Source organism: Eurytemora carolleeae, unplaced genomic scaffold, assembly GCF_000591075.1.
Source record: "Eurytemora carolleeae unplaced genomic scaffold, Eaff_2.0 scaffold164, whole genome shotgun sequence".
Lineage (NCBI taxonomy): Eukaryota > Metazoa > Arthropoda > Copepoda > Calanoida > Temoridae > Eurytemora > Eurytemora carolleeae.
The window spans coordinates 241,220-263,840 of NW_019396218.1; the positions used below are offsets into that span (position 1 = coordinate 241,220).

Consider the following 22,621-nt stretch of genomic DNA (forward strand, 5'->3'; position numbering starts at 1 on the left):
GATTCAAAGTTCAGCATATTTTGACTATTTATAGATGGGGAGAGCGGAAGTAGTAAACTTGGAAGAGGAAATATGTAATTCAATATTAATCATATTCTCAGTCCTATCAATTTAATCCTAGTCTTGATTGGTTCTCCTTGTCCAGTTACATTGTGTAATGTTAAACTTTATAAAATAGATAAGATCGTGACTTGGCATATATAAAGAAACAGTGTTTACAAGATTGACCCAGATCATGATTAGAACTGTAGAAAAGGAAGCGATTATAATTTATTTGATTATGTGAGTATTTGAAGCAACATTTGAAAATCAATTTATTAAGTGACAAACCAAGTCATTTAAAATCTTGTAAAAAATACAAATGCTGGAAAAGGGAAGGGAAAGGAGAAGGATAAGAGAAGAAAAGGGAAGGGAAAGGAGAAGGGTAAGAGAAGGTAAGGGAAAGGGAAGAGAAGGAACGGAAAAAGGAAGAGAAGGAGAAGGGTAATAGAAGCAGAAGAGGAATAAAAGAAGAAGAAAGTCTACCTGTGATTAATGAGAAGGAGAGCGGGAACTTTGGCGGGATCTTAGCGATAACATTGCTGCTGAGGTTGCAGGTAACCAGGGGGGTGTTCCTCATCAGGTGGTAGACAGCATCAGGCATCTGCATCAGCTGACAATCAGATAGATCTAAATAGATATAAATAGATAGATAGATAAATAAATAGATGGATCTGGAAAGATAAATAGATAGTTAAATATAGATAGATATAAACATATAGATAGATAGATAGATAGATATAAAGATATAAAGATAGATCGATCGATAGATAGATAGGTAGTTGGATAATAAGATACAGACAGAAAGAAGTATAGATAGCTTTAGACGGATAGATATATACATAGTTAGATAATAGAAATATATATATATACGTAGTTAGATAATTGAAAGGATATGATAATAAGATAGATACACAGTCGGATAGAAAGATAGATAGAAATATGTTTAGATAATAGACACTCATAAAAAAAGACTAGAAAACTGATACACAACTACAAGATACTCTATCTATTGCATTTATAGTCTTGTAGATTTCACTAACCCTGTTTGGATATTTATATAATACAAGATCATGGTAACTTCCTCCCTCCCTTCTCCTCCACTGAATCTAAACTGTGTTTGTTGTGTATAAATGACTCCACAGTACTGTATAGTAGGGTTTAGTGTATAGTGTATACTGAAGTTCTATTTTCTTATCAATTGACCCAATTCTCCCCCCTTCTCTTCTCAACAGGGCAATACATAACAAATAGGACAAAAAAGACGACTTTTCAGAATTAACAATATGTATCATAAAGACGACATAATTTAAAAGTTTTGCCTTTACTTCGAACCAAAACATGAGAGTCAGAGTGTCAGATATATTTGAAAAAAAAAACATTATAAAATTATTCAATAAATGAATACAATGGTGCCCCTGTTTATATATACTAGCATGTATGTATTGCATTAAAACAAGGTTTACAACCTAATAATATTTTCCTTGTTAATTTTAGTGAAATCTAGATTCAGCCGAAATTAGAGAATCATGGCGTCATCATTCTTCAACAAATCACGGGCAGCCGTAGTACATTTGAATTTCCGAGCCGGGTCAACCTTTCCGGTCCCAGTTTATACTGCACCGCCAGAACATTGAATGAATAAAGCAGACACTCAATAGGACTAGCCGGTGCAACAAGGTTGACGCGGTCAGACTTTAGGTTGAATTTACTTTTACTAAAGGGTCAGAGGTGCGTGAAATGTTTAATGACCCTTACATTCAAGAATACCATAATCTATTCACAACGTGCGCTTGATGATAAAAGATATATTTTTGTTTTTCTCTTTGAAGTGAAACAAATATCATCAATTTCTTAACCATACTGCTAGTACCAGCCTTTTACACATTTTAAAATTGAAAACCTAAGATATCTCCATCAGTATTTATTTCAATGTTTTAAAATGCTAAATACACCCCCCCCCCCCCGTCCTTCATCTGATTTATTTTGACCAAACTTTCACTAAACTTTCCCAACCGCGCACCGAGCCCTGCACTGCACACTGCATGTTTCAATATCTTAAATTAATAATTCTGGAACATTTATCTGACCCACATTAATTTTAATGTCACTAGTTTAGCAACTTTTCACTTTAAAGATTGTACGTTTCAGTTTTTACCTAGCCCCCCTCCATTCTCCTTGGCGGCGTTAGTCCCCTGAACCACTCTGGCACACTGGCGGGCCATTTTCTAAGCGCCGGCGCTTGAGGTGTCACACACCAGACGGCGCTAGAGACCAGCGGTTTCTACTTTTACTTTTCTTCAGACCAACTATATAAATAGTCACACTATGTCCAGCAAATATTGTTGAATAAATGAATGATTAGAATCGAATAATTTGTTGCACTTCAGGAAACTAAAGATAACAAGTGCGGGGAGCAAGAGTCGGACTTAAAACTAGAAAATTTGAGAAAGCATTGATTCTATATTTAACTAAGATGGAGAAAGTGTGGGCACGAGAATATATTTTAAAATCAAGAATTATAAAACAGGAGAATGTAAATAAGGAAAGGAATATGTAGATTTATTCAATAAAATGTTAAGAAAAGCTAATGTAACAGGATGCTGCGAAAAAATTCCCAAATAAAAAGGTAGGCAAAAAAATTGAATACAACATAAGATGTTTAAGAAAAAAAGGAAAATAAAGACCAAGACCAAAAATGTAGTTTAAAAACAGAAAGATTTTAAATTTGGGAATTGAACCCGTAACCGTGTCTCAGGCTGTTATGCAATTTCAGGCAGTTTCAAGCAGTAGATAGATAGATAGTTAGATCGACAGATAGATAGATAGGCATAGATAGATAGAAAGAGGAACCAACTTTCACCCATGTAGTTCCGGTATCCTTTTCTTTTTTCTTAATCTTTCGTACTTTTACTTGGATTTATCCATTGGTACCAAGGGGCGGTGGGGGGGTATTTGATTTTAAGGACAGTTTTTGAAAACTATTCTTTAGACAGCGTCTTGTGTCCTTACCATGTCTGTGTGTATGGACAGTCTCCGTGTTTCTTAACAGTCTCCGTGTGTATGGACAGTGTCCGTGTGCATGTACAGTGTCCATGTGTATGGACAGTCTCTGTGTGTATGGCAGGGTCTGTGTGTCTAAACAGTGTCCTTGGGTATGTACAGTATCCTTGGGTATGTACAGTATCCTTGGGTATGTACAGTATCCTTGGGTATGTACAGTATCCTTAGGTATGTACAGTGTCCTTGGGTATGTACAGTATCCTTGTGTATGTACAGTGTCCTTGGGTATGTACAGTATCCTTGTGTATGGACAGTATCCTTGTGTCTGAACAGTCTCCGTATGTTTGGACAGTGTCCTTGTGTATGTACAGTGTCCGTGTGTATGAACAATGTCCGTGTGTATGGAAAGTATCCATGTATATGGACAGTGTCCGTGTTTATGGAGGACAGTGTCCATGTGTATGGACAGTATCCGTGTGTATGGACAGTGTCTGTGTTTATGGACAGTGTCCGTGTTTATGGACAGTATCCATGTGTATGGACAGTATCCTTGCGTATGTACAGTGTCCGTGTGTTTAACTACCTAGAGTATTGTTCTCTTTAGCTTGATCACATCTATGAACCACTTTAACCACCCCTTTACCCAGTATCTTAACACATCTAGCAGTTCTAAACATTATAAATATTATCAATAAATTAATTAAGAATACATAAATAATTAATGAATAGATAAATAAGCCATGCCAAAGTGTTCTTTTACTTCCAAAAACAAAATTGTATATTTGTTTGTATTAGAGACTTTTCTTTAAAGATTACACCTTTAAAAAACAAGTGTCAAACCAAAAACTTACTTCAAGAGTTTTCGAAAAAAATTTTAAAAAAAGAATTCTTAAAATTGTTAAAAAAATGTTTTCTAGTTTCTACCTCATTGCCTGTCGTCTGTTGGACTCCTGGCCAAAGTTCTCCACATCATCGTTGAAATCTCCGGTAAAAACCATCCTTGATAGATATATAGATAGATAGATATATAGATAGATAGATATTGATAGATAGATAGATATATAGATATAGATAGATAGATAGATAGATAGATAGATAGATAGATAGATAGATATATAGATAGATAGTAATAAATAAATAGATAAATGAATAAATTCCTACCTGGCGATTCTTTCCTGGTTGTTTACCCGGCTTGCCCTTTCAACCTCCTCTATGTACAGGCTACAAATAGTACATTACAGTGAACAGGCTACAAATAGTACAGTACAGTTTACAGGCTACAAATAGTACAGTACAGTTTACAAGCTTCAAATAGTGCAGTGTGAAGGCTACAAATAGTGCAGTGTGAAGGCTACAAATAATACAGTGTACAGGCTAAAAATAGTACAATAAATTTTACAAATAGTGCATTGTACAGGCTACAAATAGTACAATAAAGTTTACAAATAATACAGTGTATGTAGGCCACACATTGTACAGTACAGTGTAAGGCTATGGATAGTACAGTGTAGAGGCTATGGATAGTACCGTGTACAGGCTACAAATAGTACAGTGTAAAGGCTAGAAATACATTATTGTTTGTTCTTTAGTTTAAAGAGTGGAAAAGTGATTTCTATTTTCCCCCCCTTGCCTCCCCCTTAAAATATCTAGGGTGAGGCATTGTCCCTTGTCTCCCTCCCCCTGTTTACACCCTTGTACACCTTTTTCTGTTCCACCCTTCTATTCTATTTAATTTCTCCGATAAATGTAAGAGAGGAGAGAGAGGGGGAGGGAATGATCTATAGAATGATGGGGAAATTTAAAAGTAAACATGTAAGAAGGGGATTCATCGAGGGTTGGAGAAATTTAACGGGAAGGGAAAGGGGGGGATACCTGTTAAGAAATTCAATGAAGGCAGTAAAATTCATCTACTGACTACCATAGGTTTACAGGCGTTCAACACTTCTCAACTATAAATACAATTTAATCAATTTTGAATGTATAATTTGAAGATTTTTTTTTATAAATTCACCTAAATAATTTCTGAATGTCTAATTTTGAAATCTTAACACTTTTACTTCTATCACAGGGTTGGTTCTGTTTTTCTAAAGGTTGCGTTTGTCTTGAAATTTTGTAGTTAACTGTCGGTCAACCCGGCAGGCCTCTTCTTAAATACCTGCTCTGGGCCTGGGCCGGAAAGGAGGGAGGGGAAAGCTGGGGAAAATTTACGCTTTGATTCTCTTCCGCCTTCTCTACAGCGAATATTCCGGCGCGGCCTGCTTTCAGGCCCGGCCGGTCTTTTGCGCTGTCAATTTTTTTGATGAAATGTTTCCGAAAAGGTTAAATCTAATTTAGGGACGCTCATTCTTTTTTACAAAATGCTACAAAGACTAAATTATGCAAATTTTCAGGAACACTGTAGAGTGTAGATATCATACGCTATAATTAAATAAGAGTATAAAAAAAGATATAAATGAATGTTCATATAAATGAATGAGCGGGTGCAGAGCCGAAATGAGCCCTGCGAAAGGACCTCCGGAGCCTCCTGATAAGCAGAATGACCTGAAACCAAGCCCCGCAAAACAATCTCCCTCCATAAATAAGACAGCAGATTGATAAGGGGGAAAAGCCTAGAAAAGACCATTTATAGTTAAGAGTTTATTGTGTACTTTTACAGTGGTATTGAAATCTCATTATATTTACGGTGGTATTGAAATCTCATTATATTTAATTGAAATCTCATTATATTTACGGTGGTAATGAAATCTCATTATATTTACGGTGGTATTGAAATCTCATTATATTTACGGTGGTATTGAAATCTCATTATATTTACGGTGGTAATGAAATCTCATTATATTTCTTAAAATCTAAAACATAATAACACTAGCTGCTTGGCAACCCAGCGTTGCCACAGTTACTCATAGTCACTACTGCCGTTTACCCGCACTTGGTCGATTTAACCGGTAAACTAAATTTTTGCTATTAAAGTCGATCCACTCAATTTAGACTCTCAAAACCAATCTAAGAACATTCTCGCGATTTTCCAGATTTCCACAATTTAACTTTTTAGGCAAATCGGTCAAATCTCGGTCAAATCGGTCAAAGGGTTCATGACTTAGGATCGGACAAACAAACAAACAAACAAACAGATATTACGACTTTATATATGTAGTTTCAATATCATTTATCTATTTGTCTAGAAAACTCCCTATTCCAAGATTCACAATACTGAAGGTTTAAAGTTGTAATGGTAATGAGGACACAATCTTAGGAGTAGGACGTACATTAAGGACGCGCAGTAAGGACACCCATATGAAGGACATGGAAGACGTACATTGAGGACGTGCACATAGGTGAATCACGTCAGATTGATATCATCTTACGTTTTCAATAATAACTCATCTTATAAAAGAGCTGTTGGGAACATCAAAACTGTTTTGAATTTCTAGAATGTAATAATATAAAGAACCTGTCAAACCATTCGTTGGGATGGTTAGAAAGATGAAAATTTCCCTGTATGATAATTGAAGGACTGCAGTATGGTTTTGGTGAATTATATAGGCGTACAAAGCCTAGGGGTGTCAGAAATGATTTTTTTGCTTATTTTTAAAAACTTCTATAAAACTTTTTAAGTTTAATTTTTGATAAAACTTTTTGTTCTGGATGATTGCAAATATCTATCTAAAAAAATATTTGTAAAGAATATACATATATAAATATTTGGAAAATGTTGGATAGATACTAAACCTCGTGACTGGGTCAACTTACGTCACTATTAAACACACACGCACACTAAACACACAGGCAATATACGCAACACAGAAAAGCAACTTTACAGTTTACATACAGGAGGGAGGGGTGGCTGCTCGAGTGCTCTTAGGATTAGTTGTTCCCAGGGTTTTGAAAAAAAAATTGTGAAAATTTATCCGACATTTATGAAAAGAACTCTAAAAAGAGTACTTCGAAACAGAAAATTGAAAAAAGGGCTCTGCTACCCCTTTTTTACTTTGTTTAGATATTTGCAGGGAAAAAATCGCAAATTTCAGTCCAAGTAGCCTGTGGCGATCATATAGATTTGATCAGCAAAACTGAAAATTTTTATTTTAGCTTATACATTAAAGATTATTGGTAAATGTAAAATAAAATCTTTTTTTGCTATAGATACATAAAGGTTTCATTTGAGCTGGTCTATTACATCTTAACATCTTTATAAGTTATCTTATTTCCAATGTTTTTTCTTCAAAAAAATCCAATTATTCGCCTTTAAAAATCTTTAATTGATTGGTGCAATTAAAAAATGCGTTTTTACTCATTAGTCACAAAATAAAAATTGATCTTTGTCCAATTTAGAGCCTTCCAATTCCATATGGCCCGCACTATGCCAAAAATCGTAAAATTATTGAGATATCTGAGGAAAACTATGTTTTTTCTTAGTCTTGTTTTACCCAAGAATTTTTTCTTTGATAAAGTGGGCGCTTTGCCCGTGGAATTAAAATTTTTTTCTTTTAGCATTTTTTACCCCCGAGGCATTCATAGGTTTCATGAAAAAATGTCAGCCCACTCGGTCCAGCCGTTTTGCCGGCTATAGAGAATATATTTACGAATGTCTTGTTTATTGTATGGATCAGTATGTTTCAACCTTTATATCTTATTACTAATTTGGGTGAATATTATCAAATTTGTTTTGTTTAATAATTAGAACTAAAGGCGATATTAAACACAAATTTAAATAGTAGACAATCATTGGCTGAGTTTTCTAAAATTAATTTTATAAAACTTAGAATTTTCCTGAGCTTTCTTATCAAGAGCTGGGCATATTCGAACTTTTTTTAATCCGTTCGTTATGAGGTAGAGGTTGTGGGAATATTCCTCGCAAAATAAAGAAAACAAAATTTTTAATATTTAAACTCCATAGATGAGTGACTTATTTTCTTTCGAGGAAGTCCCCCCATACATAATCTATCTATATTTAGATTACAAGGAACAGAGTACATTTTATATTCCTTGTCCTACATAATCTATCTATATTTAGATTACAAGGAACAAAGTACATTTTTCTTTCTTTTAAAATTCTTTTTGTACGCATTTACTTTCTTTCTTTGGCGTAGTATATATCAGATACACTGCGTAGTTATTTTAGGAAAATATTTGAGAAAAGCGTAATTTTTCAATTTAAACAAAAATCCTCAAAGTTTCGGTAAAAAAGAAACGTAATTTGAAGATTGATAATATTTCCATATTTTGATTTGAAACACATGTTAGTTAAGCTCAATGGTCTACACTCCACAATATTGTCTCTAATTGCCAGTTGTAACATACAGGGTTACCCACAAATTATGAGCCTTTAATGACGACCTTAAACTCGTTCCAGATAACGATCTAAAGTTTAAATTCTGGTTTCTGTATGTACTTTGTGGGTCAACCTGTAAATATAACTGTGCAATATTATAATCAGAACGAAAAAATATTGAAAAACGATCCAAAAGAGAGTCCAGGAAGAATTAGCATCATCACCGGAGTGCTACCGGAAACCCCTACCGCCACCTTACCGTAGACCCCGGCATTTTCAACGGAGACCCCAAAGTTTTTATCGGAGTCTCCAAATAAAATAGTTATAATTTTTGAAAATGTAAAATTCTCTTGATTGTATAAAATGTTAAAAATTTATATCATAAACTTTTCCATTTAGATTTAGTTTTATGCATCTAATGCACGAAATCTGATTTTTTAAAATTGTCGATTCTTGTTCTCCTGCTTAAACTAGTATAGTTCATGATAAAATAAATTTATATAGGTTTTTATGCCATAAAAAGCAATTTACATTTTCAAAAATGTTAAATTTTTATTTGGGGTCTCTGGTAGCACTCCGATGATGATGCTTTCTTCCTACACTCTCCAAAAAAAATCTTGTACGCAATTTTCATTAAAAATGTATGTAAAAATCTTTGTTGATCTATGTTTATTTTTAACAATTTGGTCCAATTTACATAAAATATCAAATATGCAGGGAATTCACAATTAGACCATTTCTACAATCTACATACTTATATAAACAAGTCAATATTTAACCCTATCTCTGCTGGGGTACTTGAAAACCAGGATATGCTGGGGGGGGTCAATTTGCCCCCCCCCTGTAAATCCCATGTTTGATGTCCAAATATGAAAAATGATACATCATTGGAAAGCTCTTGTGCTCTACTTTTAGAATCTGCAAAAAATTTGAAAACTTGCAAAACTTGAATTTTTTATCGCAAAATCCAGTTATATAGAAAAAATGTTTGCAAAAAAAATTTGTCCAAAAAATGAAAAATTATACATTTTTTAAAAGCCCTTGACCATGCCATTTCAAATATGCAAAAATTTGTGCAAAATTTTAAATAACCTGATTTTTAATCAAGAAAAACTAAAAATGTGCAAATAGTAAGTTAGATCAAATCAATTTTTTAAATTAAATAAATATTTAATCTTATTTTAGAATTTTTGCAAGGGCTACGAAAGGAACATTTGCCACAAAGTTTTATTATCTTCTTCCTTCTTTGCAACCTGATGGTATACCGAGTACAGTGCACACATTTGATATTCTAAACTAAGACAGATATCATAGTTTAAAATATTAAAGGTCAACGACATCAGGTTGCATAGATATAGGGATTAGAAATATAGAACTTGTGTGAATTGTTCAGTTTCTTAAGATGAAAACTAGCCTTTCTTGCAACAGCACAGTGGTTAGTATGAGACACTAATGAAACATCTTAGAGTTGTAAAAAAGACTCAAAGTTTTGATTTAAGAAAAAAAATGGGGTAATTCTTAGTATTTAAAAATAGGTAGACATTACATTCATGGGATGATAGGTATATTTGATTAGAATTGGTCAGTAATATAATTAATTCACTGGTAACAATCTTTTTTGAACATTTTTCTTAAAGAGAGTATATCTTTTTTTTTCTATTAATATCATAACAAACAAATAAAAAATAACACTAACTAAATAAAAGAAACGTAACAGAAATTATAACAAATAACAAAAATAAAAATTAACAGCTGAAAATCTTGAAATATCGTTTTGGTTTTAGGTTGTTCTACTTCATGCAATTTTTTTGTTCTTCTTTCTGATATTTTTGTTTTGTTTCTATGAACAAACTTATGGCATAAAATAGTCCTTTACAATTCTTATTTTTGACTGGATTGCTGTTGTAGCTTTTTTTGTCAGAAAAAGATTGTCTTATTCTAAACAATATAAGTATTTATTTTGATTTTAATCTTGTTAATCTGCATAAACCAGTTTAAACTTGTTTATCTACTACAGTGATAACCAGAAAACAATGGAATAGGAAGACGACATAATAGCAATATTTAAGTGCATATGATATTGTTTCAAAGCAAATGGTTTTACTAGACATTATTAAATCACTAATTCAGTGACATGGGTCTGTTTACACTGCACAATTGCTGTGTCTCAGGCTGCTCATTGGACTTTGTAAAGTTTTAACTAGATTCTATAAGTCGTCTTCTTATTTAAGAGTTTTCTGGTTATCAAGATGTAGCATCATCTAGTAATCTTGTTTATCTACTAGTATAATCCAGTTTAATCTTGTTTATCTACTAGTATAATCAAGTTTAATCTTGTTTATCTACTAGTATAATCCGGTTTAACTTGTTTATCTACTAGCATAATCAAGTTTAATCTTGTTTATCTACTAGTATAATCCAGTTTAATCTTGTTTATCTACTAGCATAATCCAGTTAAATCTTGTTTATCTACTAGCATAATCCTGTTTAATCTTGTTTATCTACTAGCATAATCCAGTTTAATCTTGTTTATCTACTAGCATAATCTGGTTTAATCTTGTTTATCTACTAGCCTAATCCGGTTTAATCTAGTTTATCTACTAGCATAATCAAGTTTAATCTTGTTTATCTACTAGCATAATCCAGTTTAATCTTGTTTATCTACTAGCATAATCCGGTTTAATCTCGTTTATATACTAGCATAATCAAGTTTAATCTTGTTTATCTACTAGCATAATCCAGTTTAATCTTGTTTATCTACTAGCATAATCAAGTTTAATCTTGTTTATCTACTAGCATAATCAAGTTTAATCTTGTTTATCTACTAGTATAATCCGGGTTAATCTTGTTTATCTACTAGCATAGGAAATCTGATCAATCTGAGACTGTTCCCTGTGCTGCAAACTATTGTGTCACCAATCTGTCTGATTAGTCTGAAAAAAAAAAATTTTTATAAGGACTGAAAGCGTAATTTCAAGTGAACCTTCATGAATAAATGGCAATGTTTAGTTCACAATGGTACCCTTTCTCACAAAAGTGACTTGCGAATTTCTACTGCAGGAAAAAATATAAGAATTATCAGAATCGAACACTTAAAAACCTAGAAAAACGGCAATTTCTTCCACATTATTGATCAGAGAAAGGTTGCAAGGTTACCGAATTGTAATTAGGGCATAGCCATCTTTGCATAGAGGGTCACTTCAAATTACGATCACAGTCCCTTTCTTAAATTGTTAATTAATAATTAATCAAAAAGTTTTTTTTAATGTTTTTGGTTGATGTTTTGCCCTTTGAAATCGGATCAGGATCCAGGAAGCCAAAATCTTGCTTTTTAGATAGTAATTATTTTGGCAAAAGACCTTTATTCCACAGTCCAAAAGACCTTTATTCCACAGAGCAAGGCGTTGCCCGTGGAATAAAAGAAAATTTAACTAAAAAGATATTTTTAAATTAAATTTTTTTAGCCTTTTTTACCACCCATGGTTTTCCTAAAAAGATTTCAGCCAATTTGGTCCAACCGTTTGGCCAGCTATAGCTAACAATTGGAGTTTTTAATGACATAAGTTTAGTCACGGATACTTAACTTGCCAAACATATTATTTTTATTCAGCTCAACAGAGAGACAGACGTGCTATCTATATGTTTGTCTTGATCATAAATTTGCCTTCCTTGTAAATGATATTTTCGAAAATTATTTTAGACACAATTTTTGTTTAAAAAAATGACTTTTAAACATTTCTACATAAGAAAATACCAGATAATAATATGTGAATACAAATACTTATTTAGCAGCACGTTTGTATTAAATGTACATACAGTGGGTAATAAAAAACTATGGAATGGGAAGACGACATTTAAGACAGCTGTGTATTTGATATTTTGTTAAAGAAAAACTTCACTTGTAGCTTGAAAATAGTCTTCTAAAATAAAATTGGGCCAGTATATGCTCCACAATTGCTGTTTGTTCACTATTCATTGGACTACTTATAAATCATAACTTCAGTCGAACCATCTTCTTCCTATCCTACAGTTTTCTGGGTCCCACTATACAATATCCGTGCATTGTCCGTACCTTACGTCCCACACGAGGAGTGAACCTGTGCGACCTGTAACGATTAGATTATGGGTCAACATCACCAGGTCATCGGAACTATGCTCACCAAGCAATGTCTGAAAAGGGACGGATTAGGAGCTGGACAACTTGATATATTTCACTGTATTTCCGCCATTCAACAGTAAACTTCTTCGTAATAATAATAATCCTCGCAGTAAGATTTCTTTTTCTAAAAGAAAGTTAACATTCAGTACAATGTGAGCGCACTCTCAAATGAACTACTGCCTTGTGACCAAGGGACTGAACTTCCTTCCTTCAATAGGAATTAATTATGCTACGTACTTCATGAAGTATAACGTGTACTGTATGGGAACTTCCTTAGTGAGAAATAAATCATCCTGCGAGGAAGTTAAATCGGCCATATAAATCAGAGATCCTTACAATCCTATACTTCNGTTTTACGATGTACACAAAGAGAACATGTTTACAATTAATTTAGAAGATGGGCGCGAAGCGCCCTCTAAGGCTAGAAAGAAGGGCGCGAAGCGCCTTGAATTTCTAGTAATCTATATTTATGAATAAATTACCATGTTTAATGTATTAATAATCTATATTTATGAAATATTACCATGCATTGTACTAATAATCTATATTTATGAATAAATTACCATGTTTATTGTATTGGTAATCTATATTTATGAATATATTACCATGTTTATTGTATTAATAAGATGACCATGGAAACGTTCCCAAACACAGAGCTTGCCGTCCTTTCCAAACCAAACCAAATCAATCAATAAATCATCAACATTTATACTGCATGCAAAAATTTATAAGTACTTTAGTTTACTGCATTATGTTACTTCAAACTTTCTTTAAGCACGAGCTTACTAAGCAAAGTAAAAAAAAGATGTTAAGTCCTTTTCCAAAAGTAAGTTCACCAAATGCCGAAATTTGTACAATGTACTTCCCAAATGTTCTCGCTGCAGCGAAGGGCCACAGAAAAATGTTCAAACCCTACCAAATCCAATAAACTGTAGCAATCCTCGAATTTCAGCATATAATAATAATAATAATAGCCAGTCAATCATTATTCCGTACATTTGGACAATTAGCTTTCGAAAATCAATAGATTTGGAAGCTTCCCAAAGAAACATGCTTCAAAAAAGTACCTTATAGTACCTATGTGTGTAAAAGGAAATTGAAATATTGTAAATTATTTGGTTTGGTTTCCTGTCCATAGGAGACAACGTAGCTGGGAGAATATTCTAGACTTAACACGGCTCCATCATGCGCCTGAAAATGAAAATAATAGGGTCTGGACAATTGACTTGTCAGTCTACAATTCTGGTATTTAAAATCTGTCTCAGTCTCTGAAGCTGTAGTTAGAGGGAATGTTAAGTTTTAAAAACATAAATAATACCCAAAATTTTGAATTCTTAAGGTAAATGAGCGTATGTAGATCATCATATTCTAAGTGTTATGGGTTGTCTTTTCGGTCTCATCCTTTGTCGGTAACCCTGTACCTGTATGCTGTAAACACAAGCTCCTGTTAGGAGATCCCACATACACAGTATACCGTCCTGGGAGGCTGACCCAGCAGCTACACGGACACACCACAATCAATCATTCAGTCAGTTAACCAATCAATCAATAAACTAATAAAAATTTGATAACATATTTAGATTACAAATGTTTTCAAAGTATCACGCCCCAAGAAAGGTTAGAGAAAGTATTCGTGATATTTTAAAAGGTTTGTTTTTGCCAAAATCGTAAATTTTTTTAATTTAAACTTACACTCAACTGATAAACCAGAAAACATTTAACTATTGGCGAAATATAAATGATTTTAGAGAAAAAGTATCCAAAAATAAGTTACAATATTCGTCAAGTTCCTTTTCGAAATTCTTAAAAAAAAGCCCCTGAGATAATAAATAGTTGGTTGTGTGTATATCCCTGAATGGTTGAATCGATCAATAAATACAGCTGTGATTGGTCCACAATGTCCATGAAGTGTATAAACACCAACTCCGTCCTCGACACGGAATACTCGGAGGGTGTGGTCCTCAGAACCTGGAAGCAGCAGGAATCATATTATCATGCACAACAGATTTTTCGATCCTAAATTAGGCCCTATCCTCTCGAAGTTCTTCTAGACCCCCCTGTCTCTCCATATAATTTATAGGTAAAGTTAAGCTCGATAGATAGTCAAGAGAGGTTGCTCTTTTCGGAGGAGGGGGCGGAAGGGGGTCAACGAGCCACGGCACATTTTTAAGAAATAATGAAAATTTAAAATAATAAAAACAAATCATTTAGTTATCAAGTTTATTAATTTTTAAGTTGGTTTCGATTTCCGAAAAAAGCGACTGTGAACTTATTATTCATTTGTCATTATTTTAATTTTGATTCAATGTTACTGAAGTATTTGATATAAACTGTCTAAGCCCGATGTGAGGAACGCAGAAAAACAGGTCGTCTTTGTGACAACTTTGACAAACAGCCAAGATGTGTTGCACATTGCGCAGACAATCCATGACCATTAGATACAAAATAAAAAAATAATACAAAATACCCTTTGCGGATTTATACATTCATTCTAACCCTTCCTACATTTGCAACCAAAAACAATAAAGTTTAGCTCAGGAATTTATCACTTTTACAGGTTTACTTCTAAAAGTGTGCCCTGAGCTGAAAACTTTAAATGGCGGATATCAAGATTAATGCTCCCATGGTTTTAATAAACCCAAGATTATTTTCTCCCGTTTCTGTATTAAAATCTTAAATGGCGCGCAAAATTTCAAATTTCTCGGCTTTATATATGCGACTCTTATTGGTTGAATTTTATACATTTTTCAGGATACAAGTACAAGATTAGGTTAGTCTCGATATTAAAAAAAGAGGAGATCAAGCATTAATCTCAATATCCACGATTCTAAAGTTTTCAGCTCTGGACACTTTTAGACATAATTTTTTATGAAAAATTTTAATTACAAAATCCTTGTAGATATTTCTCATTCAAGAGAAAGAGAGACGGACGTAAAAAGTTTAAAATTACATATTGTTATTTACCCGTTATAAGCCTAGAGCCTTGGACAGCTACACAGGTAATAGATTGCAGATGAGCCTAGTATAATATTATAGTTACAGGGGTATATAATTTGTTGAAAAATATAAACCCTCCCCAGTCCCCCCCTACCCGGGCTCCCTCCAGAATGTTAGGAATTGTTAAATTGGTGGAAGACGACCCTCAGGAGAGGAGGAGGGGGGGGGGATGAATTTTTGTACAAAATTATCAAAAAGGAGACAACTTGCCAGTTGTCCAAGATCCCCTCCCCCCAAAAAAATAACTCCCACGAACATTAAAATATTGCGGAAATTTATTTCTAAATGAATTCTTGCTTTATAAAGAAGTAAAAAGAGTATTTTTGTTTTACTTTTTACCGTTTATTGATCTATTTTCACGCCTCATAAGTTAGCATTGAAGAGATAAAACACTTTGAAATTCTTAGTTAATTTATTGAAATTTTGCTAAAATGTATAAATCACATCGAAATGTCTCTTAAAGGAACAAAATGATAAATATTTAAGATAAAAACCTTCACAGTATGTCTCCAGGATATAGTTACACTGTCACCAATACTAGAGATACTCTCCATATCTAAACTGTTACTGGAGAAGGTTCTAGTCCGAGCATTTATAAAACCTAAACAAAAAACATCGTCTTTGTTTTCCCGTTCCTAAATCCTAACCATTTCTCTCTCTCCATCCTTTTCATAATTTTAAATTTTTCTTTTCTTGCTCGATTTTTAACTCTAAACTCTTTCTCTGATTCAGGTTAACAAAACAGAGGAATAATAAATACCTGAAGAGAACCCTACTGAAACTATATCTAGAAAGTCAATGTGACCGTCTAGCCTAATGGCCACCAGGCGTCCGTTTAATAGTCTGAAATATTGAATACAAGATATTGCCACATATTTGTAGATGAGTAAGTAAGTTAGTAAGNCCATATTGCAAACCTGAGTTGAATAACTGCTTCGGGAGAGACCACCATGGAGAGGGTTATTGGAGGCAACAAGCTATACACAGATACAGATCAATTTTCATCTAATCTAGGTTTTATTGGAGGCAAAAAGCTATACAATACACAGATACAGATCAATTATCAAAAGTTAAAAAATCTGAATGTAGAAAAAAAAACTATAAATTAACTAGAGGGAATTTACACTTCTAGAACCTTAAATTTTGGAAAAAAGAATAGTTACTGAGTCTGTCACAAACACTTGTTTTGAACATTAACCGGAACCTTTCTTCCATCTTGATAGGAACACAGTAGTTCCCCAGTACTAGCGTTCCAAACCTGGAACAATACAGCAATAGAAAAATATGAAATGCTAAAAGTTTAAAAAAAGTTTTGACTGCAATTTTTTGACCAGTTGACATAATAATTTATAATTTTGAAATAAATATGACACTTTTTCATGCTATTGCTAAACATAAATAAATAATATTCAATTTTATCATGATATTTTCCTGTTTTGGAAACATTGCCTCTTCCATATTGTTCACTGGTTCAGTTTCGGACAATGTTTTAGGATGATTTTCATATAATACAAAAATATATTTTCTAAATAATTCTTTTAATAACACAATGAACCTTTCAAATTTAATCTTTCTTCAAGAGAACGAATGGTTTGACCGGTTCGTTTTGAATATTACAAGAAAAAGAAACTTCTATGGGAACCAATTTTTAAATATGAAAATATGGAGCCTCCAAAAAGCAAAATCTTAGAAGTATTAAATTGGAAAACAACAACCGATGAATTGATTCTTAGTCACAAACTCAAATTTTTTAATCCCTATATCTTTGAGACCCGATGGTGTAAATGTTTAATATTTCAAACTTACGATTATTCAATTTAACAGAATTCAAAGTTCGAAATATCTAAGGTCTTGGGTTTCAAAGATATAAGGATTAGAAAATCAGAATTTGTGACAAAGATTCGATTCCTTTCGAATGAATCCATTATAAAATTTATATTTGTAACGACTACCTCTATTTTGCCAGTACTACAACCAACTGCAATAAGACCCTCACTGAAGTCTAGACACCAAGCAGACTCCTTGCTCTGCTGAGATGTCTGCTCCTTTTTACTGTAACTCCTACTCTTCTCCTTACCAGGATTTTTAGACTGAAACCTATTCAAAGAAAATTAAAGTCCTATTCCTTGGATAAAAAAATCATGGTTTTATGAGAAAAATAGATTATTATTTAGTTTAAAGGTATCAAAAAGTAGGAAATGTCCAATTTTCCATCTCAAAATTCATTCCCCCGGGGCGCAGCGTTGATTCTTGAAAATATATACCCCTTACCTGTTCTTAAACTTGGTGAAGGTATTGGAGGGAGTTCCATGTCCCCTCCGTCTAAAGGTGAAGGATACTGGGAACCCTGGACTAAAGGAGGGCAGGGTGCTAGAACTAGATATCCACGTGCTTCCTTCATGGTTCTCTTCTTCACTTAATTCAACTTCTTCGGCAGATTCATCACCATTCACCGGTCCTGCTTCCCGACTGAAAATAAATTGTGTCTTTGCTCCAAACTCCGATTTTCTAATCCCAATTCCATAGACCTTCTTTATTTCATAATAATGATAATAATGATAATAATGATAATAATGATAAAAATGATATCCTTAATCCCGATCGGTTAATTAATCTGGAGATTTATAACGAGAGAACAAGCAATATTTAATCTGGAGATTAAGAAAAAGAGAAGATCAAGCATTGATCTCGATATCCACCATTCTAAAGTTTTCAGCTCAGAATACTTGTTTTATTACCATCGGACAGTAAACTCTCTATCTCTTGCTGATGCCCATCCAAAGGTATTGGAACTCCCTCCTTAATAAATCAATTAATGAGTTCATCAATCTGAATAATTATAATTAGCGAATAAAAGTATATTTAATTACATTGCTGGGTCCGAATCCATTTTTTCCAATGTTAAACCCACCCCACTTCCTTTATTTTTATCACAACGCGGCGCTCGGCCCCACAACACAAAAACGATGTTGTGGGGCCGAGCGCAGCATTAAGGACAGACTTTTGGCAAGAAAAAGAAATTGAGTCTTTGCCCCAAACACAAATTTTCCTATCGCTTTATCTTTGCAACCTGATAGTGTACACCTTGACTATTTAAAACTAAAATTCTTTGATCTACACTAATTCATAGTTTGAAATACCTAAGGGTTACGCCATTGGGCTGCAAAGATATAGGGATTAGCAAATCTTAGTTTGTAGCAAAGACTCAAATTATTTGTGTAACGATTTCTTTGTTTTATTTACTTTACATATTCAGGGATTATAATGGGAAAAAGTAAAATAAAAAAATTAATCAAAATTCAACAATTTATCAAATTTGGAAGGGAAAAGGATCTCAGGACTCGACTGTAAAACTATTATGGAAAATCAACAGAGATCAAAACTTTTGAGTGAACTATTGTAAATCTAGAACTCTTTATTTGATAGCCAACCCTGGCAAGTTTTGAATTTAATGGAGAAGTGTTTGATCCTTGCCCTAGATTCAAATAACAATATATCCGATAAATATTAATTTAATGATTTCTTGTTCCTGGGTTTCAAATAGGGTTTCCAATCGGAATTCCGTTGCGTGCAACTGTTCTAAAATTGCGCGCATTTGTGCGGAATTGCGCGGAGTTTACAGTGCTCGCAATTGCGCGCAAGTAAAATCCACTTGCGTTGGAAACCCTAGTCTCAAATCACAAAATGTAAAAAACCTGAACTATTTGTGTATAACGATCTTCTGACGCATCTAGTCTGCCAGTTCTCCATTCAGCATAGTTCTTTGTGCACATAAACCTAGAACCGGATTTTATGAATAGCGAGAGGAAGTTGAACCACTTCTCTTGAACGCCGGTTTAAGGTAAAGAGAAGTGATTCAACTATTTTTCGCTTTCATTAAATCTGGTCCATGAAGACGCGGCTTATGATATTTTTCAGGGGGAGGAAAAGATTAAATTATTGCGAATTTGGTCAATTGTATGTGGAAAATGTGTAACAAGATTTGGATTTTAATAAAAAATATTCATTTTGAGTGAAAAAGGGGCGTCGCAATTTTTTTTGAATCATTCTTAAAAATCAAAATCAAAGGGTTAGAAGGTGACTATAGCAGACTACACAAAGGTAAACAAGGAAGAGAATGGAAGGAATTGAAAGAGCAAAGTTACCTATAGCGGACTTCACAAAGGTATACAAGGAAGAGAATGGAAGGAATGGACATAGCAAAATTGCATATAGCAGACTACACAAAGGTAAACAAGGAAGAGGATGGAAGGAATGGAAAGAGCAAAGTTACCTATAGCGGACTACACAGAGGTAAAAAAGGAAGAGAATGGAAGGAATGGAAAGAGTAAAGTTACCTATAGCAGACTACACAAAGGTATACAAGGAAAAGAATGGAAGGAATGGACAGAGCAAAATTACCTTTAGCAGACTACAGAAGGTTATACAAGGAAGAGAATGGAAGGAATGTACAGACCAAAGTTACCTATAGCAGACTACATAGAGGTATACAAATAAGAGAATGGAAAGAATGGAAAAAGCAAAAATACCAATAGCAGACTACACAGAGTTAAACAAGGAAGAGAATGGAAGGAATGAAAGAGCAGAGTTACCTATAGCAGACTACACAGAGAAATACAAGGAAGAGAATGGAAGGAATGAAAGAGCAAAGTTACCTATAGCAGACTACACAAAGGTAAACAAGGAAGAGAATGGAAGGAATGGAAAGAGCAAAAGCAAGCATTAATTCTCCGGGAGATGTTGGAACAAACGGAGACAGCTCAGGACCATCATCAGAAAGATCATCTTAAAAATAAATAGATAAACTAAAAAATATAGAAGATGTTTATAAACAGGTATCTAGAATCTATATAGTTGTTATCTATAAACTTTTCTCTTTCTACAGTGTTACCAACAAAGGATGAGACTTCATAGACGATTGTACGAAATTTGTTTAGTCCGTTTTCTTACATTCAGGGTTCCTTGTAGGCTAAAACTGGCTTATTTCTGTGCTTAATCATTTCGAAAACCATCAATGCACTTCATTGAATGCAGAAATCAAAAATCAAGCTTCAAATCGAACTATTTGTGGGTAAACCTGTATGTCCCATTGACCTATTTGCCTCAAATTTTGGTTGGAAAACTCGTTGGAATCATGTAAATGTTTTCAGCATGGGTTTTTAAATTAAAATTTGAGTGGGTTGACTTTATAAAGAAAGTTTGTGTTTCTTTGATCTCTTTGCCTGACTACTCCTAGTAATCAAGAAATTCAAGCAAGACTGGATTTCCAAGTTAGTAAACTAAAAAACTGTTGTCGTCTTTGCTCCTACAAATGAACTAAAATGCCGCTGAATAATTTCTATTTGTAACTAATCTCTGTAAAAGATTCTGGGCAAAAATCAGCAGTTACAAATTACAAGTTGACTAATTATAAGTAAAAGAAAAGTCGACAACCAACTATGCTCTTTATGGATTATTGATTATAAAAATATATAAACTTTTTCATCATTCAACTAATCAGCTAATCCATCAAGCAATTAATCAGCCAATCAATTAATTAGTCAAATTAATCAATCAGCCAATCAATCAATTCATCAACCAATCAGTCAATCAATCTATCTATCAGTCAATCAATCAATCAATTCAGCATTTCATCAATCAATCAATCAAACCTAAATCTTCCTCATCTCCTAGATCCAAGGAGGATTTGATATTCTCTAGAGTCCAGACAGGTTGCTGGGGAGCAGCTTTAAGCTCATTAGGACTCCTTAATAAGTAGTTTCAAATAATGCTAGAAAATGGCGCCTTTGATAAATATACTCTGATACAGAAAATTTTGAATGTTTAATCTATTCCTAATGCGCTATGATGGTAGAAGTGGTTAGTTGTTGTGGCTTTTGGACTTTAAAAAGGCACCAGACAAATACTGTTAACTTCAAACATTTCAACTTCAAACATTTCAAAACTGTATACTGTTAAGGTTTGCAATATTTTTACCGTAGAAGAATAAGGAACATGATCGTTTTAAAACAACCGTTTTTGCTTCGTTTTTTGCATGTTTTCTCTCTTTTAGGGTCAAAATTTGGCATTGTGTAAAAAAGCAAATGTATTTATGCTGTTTTTTTGGGGATCTCTAATTTGTCCCTAGCGCCATATTGCAAACCTGAGTTGAATAACTGCTTCGGGAGAGACCACCATGGAGAGGGTTATTGGAGGCAACAAGCTATACACAGATACAGATCAATTTTCATCTAATCTAGGTTTTATTGGAGGCAAAAAGCCATACAATACACAGATACAGATCAATTATCAAAAGTTAAAAAATCTGAATGTCGAAAAAAAAACTATAAATTAACTAGAGGAAATTTACACTTCTAGAACCTTAAATTTTGGAAAAAAGAATAGTTACTGAGTCTGTCACAAACACTTGTTTTGAAATCCATATATCTTTGCAACCCAATGTCGTAGACCTTAGATATTTTAAACTATACATTCTGTTAAATTAAATAATCTAAGTTAGAAATATTAAAGGTTTACACCATCGGGGTTTAAAGATATAGGGATGAAAAAATTTGATTTGGTGACAAAGTTTCAATTACTTAATAAAAAAAAGAAAATAAGTTGTAACACCAGGAAAATGTAAATTATCTGATAGTTAAAGGATTGAAAAAAATTTAAAAAAACATACCAAAATATGAAGGAGAAAATATAAAAGGGAGTTCAAAAGCTTTGATAGATAATAGAAATAAATGATAAATATAAAATTTTTAGAAGGTTAAAAGAACAGATCAATGAAAATTTTAACAAAAAAGACTTCAGGGCATGGACTGAATTTAAGTTGCACAATGCATCCAAAGATTTATATATAAAAGTTAGGGTCGAATAAAATTAACTAAACAAAAATTGAGATTTTTTTTATATAGAAAGTAAAACTAAAATGTTGAGAATAATCAGAGAAAATCGAATAGATTTTATACTGAATAATAGAATATGATGAGAACGAAAACTATACCAAACATCTTTCAAAAATTGATTGGAAAAACATGATATATATTTATGTAACATTATATATATTTATATAACATGATATATATTTATGTAACATTATATATATTTATATAACATGATATATATTTATGTAACATTATATATATTTATATAACATGATATAT

The 22,621-nt window shown here is 33.1% G+C and overlaps 3 protein-coding genes across 4 annotated transcripts in view; all 3 read right to left on the reverse strand.

The window, feature by feature from the left end:
• The window catches only part of LOC111698442 (leucine-rich repeat-containing protein 20), a 6,860-nt gene extending 1,696 nt beyond the window's left edge, over positions 1-5,164 (reverse strand). The window contains exons 1-6 of the mRNA XM_023468785.1: positions 5,054-5,164; positions 4,915-4,991; positions 4,204-4,263; positions 3,967-4,041; positions 3,626-3,711; positions 526-669 (exon numbers count right to left, since the gene is read on the reverse strand). Coding sequence (XP_023324553.1) covers positions 526-669; positions 3,626-3,711; positions 3,967-4,041; positions 4,204-4,263; positions 4,915-4,949 — 400 coding nt within the window. The 5' untranslated portion in view covers positions 4,950-4,991; positions 5,054-5,164. The remainder of the gene's footprint in view (positions 1-525; positions 670-3,625; positions 3,712-3,966; positions 4,042-4,203; positions 4,264-4,914; positions 4,992-5,053) is intronic.
• A 7,103-nt stretch (positions 5,165-12,267) lies between these two features.
• Positions 12,268-17,871, reverse strand: LOC111698459 (sterol regulatory element-binding protein cleavage-activating protein). The gene is made up of 11 exons (XM_023468805.1): positions 17,735-17,871; positions 17,423-17,567; positions 16,669-16,728; positions 16,231-16,447; positions 15,965-16,071; positions 15,438-15,492; positions 14,325-14,441; positions 13,895-13,971; positions 13,602-13,664; positions 13,079-13,138; positions 12,268-12,484 (listed from the first exon to the last, which is right to left on the reverse strand). The coding sequence occupies exons 1-11, from the start codon at positions 17,869-17,871 to the stop codon at positions 12,359-12,361; spliced, it is 1,164 nt and encodes a 387-aa protein (XP_023324573.1). The 3' UTR covers positions 12,268-12,358.
• On the reverse strand, positions 17,823-21,694 carry LOC111698455 (uncharacterized). 2 transcript variants are annotated; one of them, XM_023468800.1, is made up of 6 exons: positions 21,613-21,694; positions 21,122-21,216; positions 20,126-20,255; positions 19,166-19,247; positions 18,209-18,269; positions 17,823-17,939 (listed from the first exon to the last, which is right to left on the reverse strand). In XM_023468800.1, exons 1-6 carry the CDS (start codon positions 21,645-21,647, stop codon positions 17,920-17,922), a joined length of 423 nt encoding a protein of 140 aa, XP_023324568.1. In that variant the 5' UTR covers positions 21,648-21,694; the 3' UTR covers positions 17,823-17,919. The 2 variants fall into 2 exon arrangements, with proteins under 2 accessions (XP_023324568.1, XP_023324567.1); XM_023468799.1 differs by lacking the exon at positions 17,823-17,939 and having other exon boundaries at positions 18,119-18,269.
• Between the last annotated feature and the right edge of the window lie 927 nt (positions 21,695-22,621).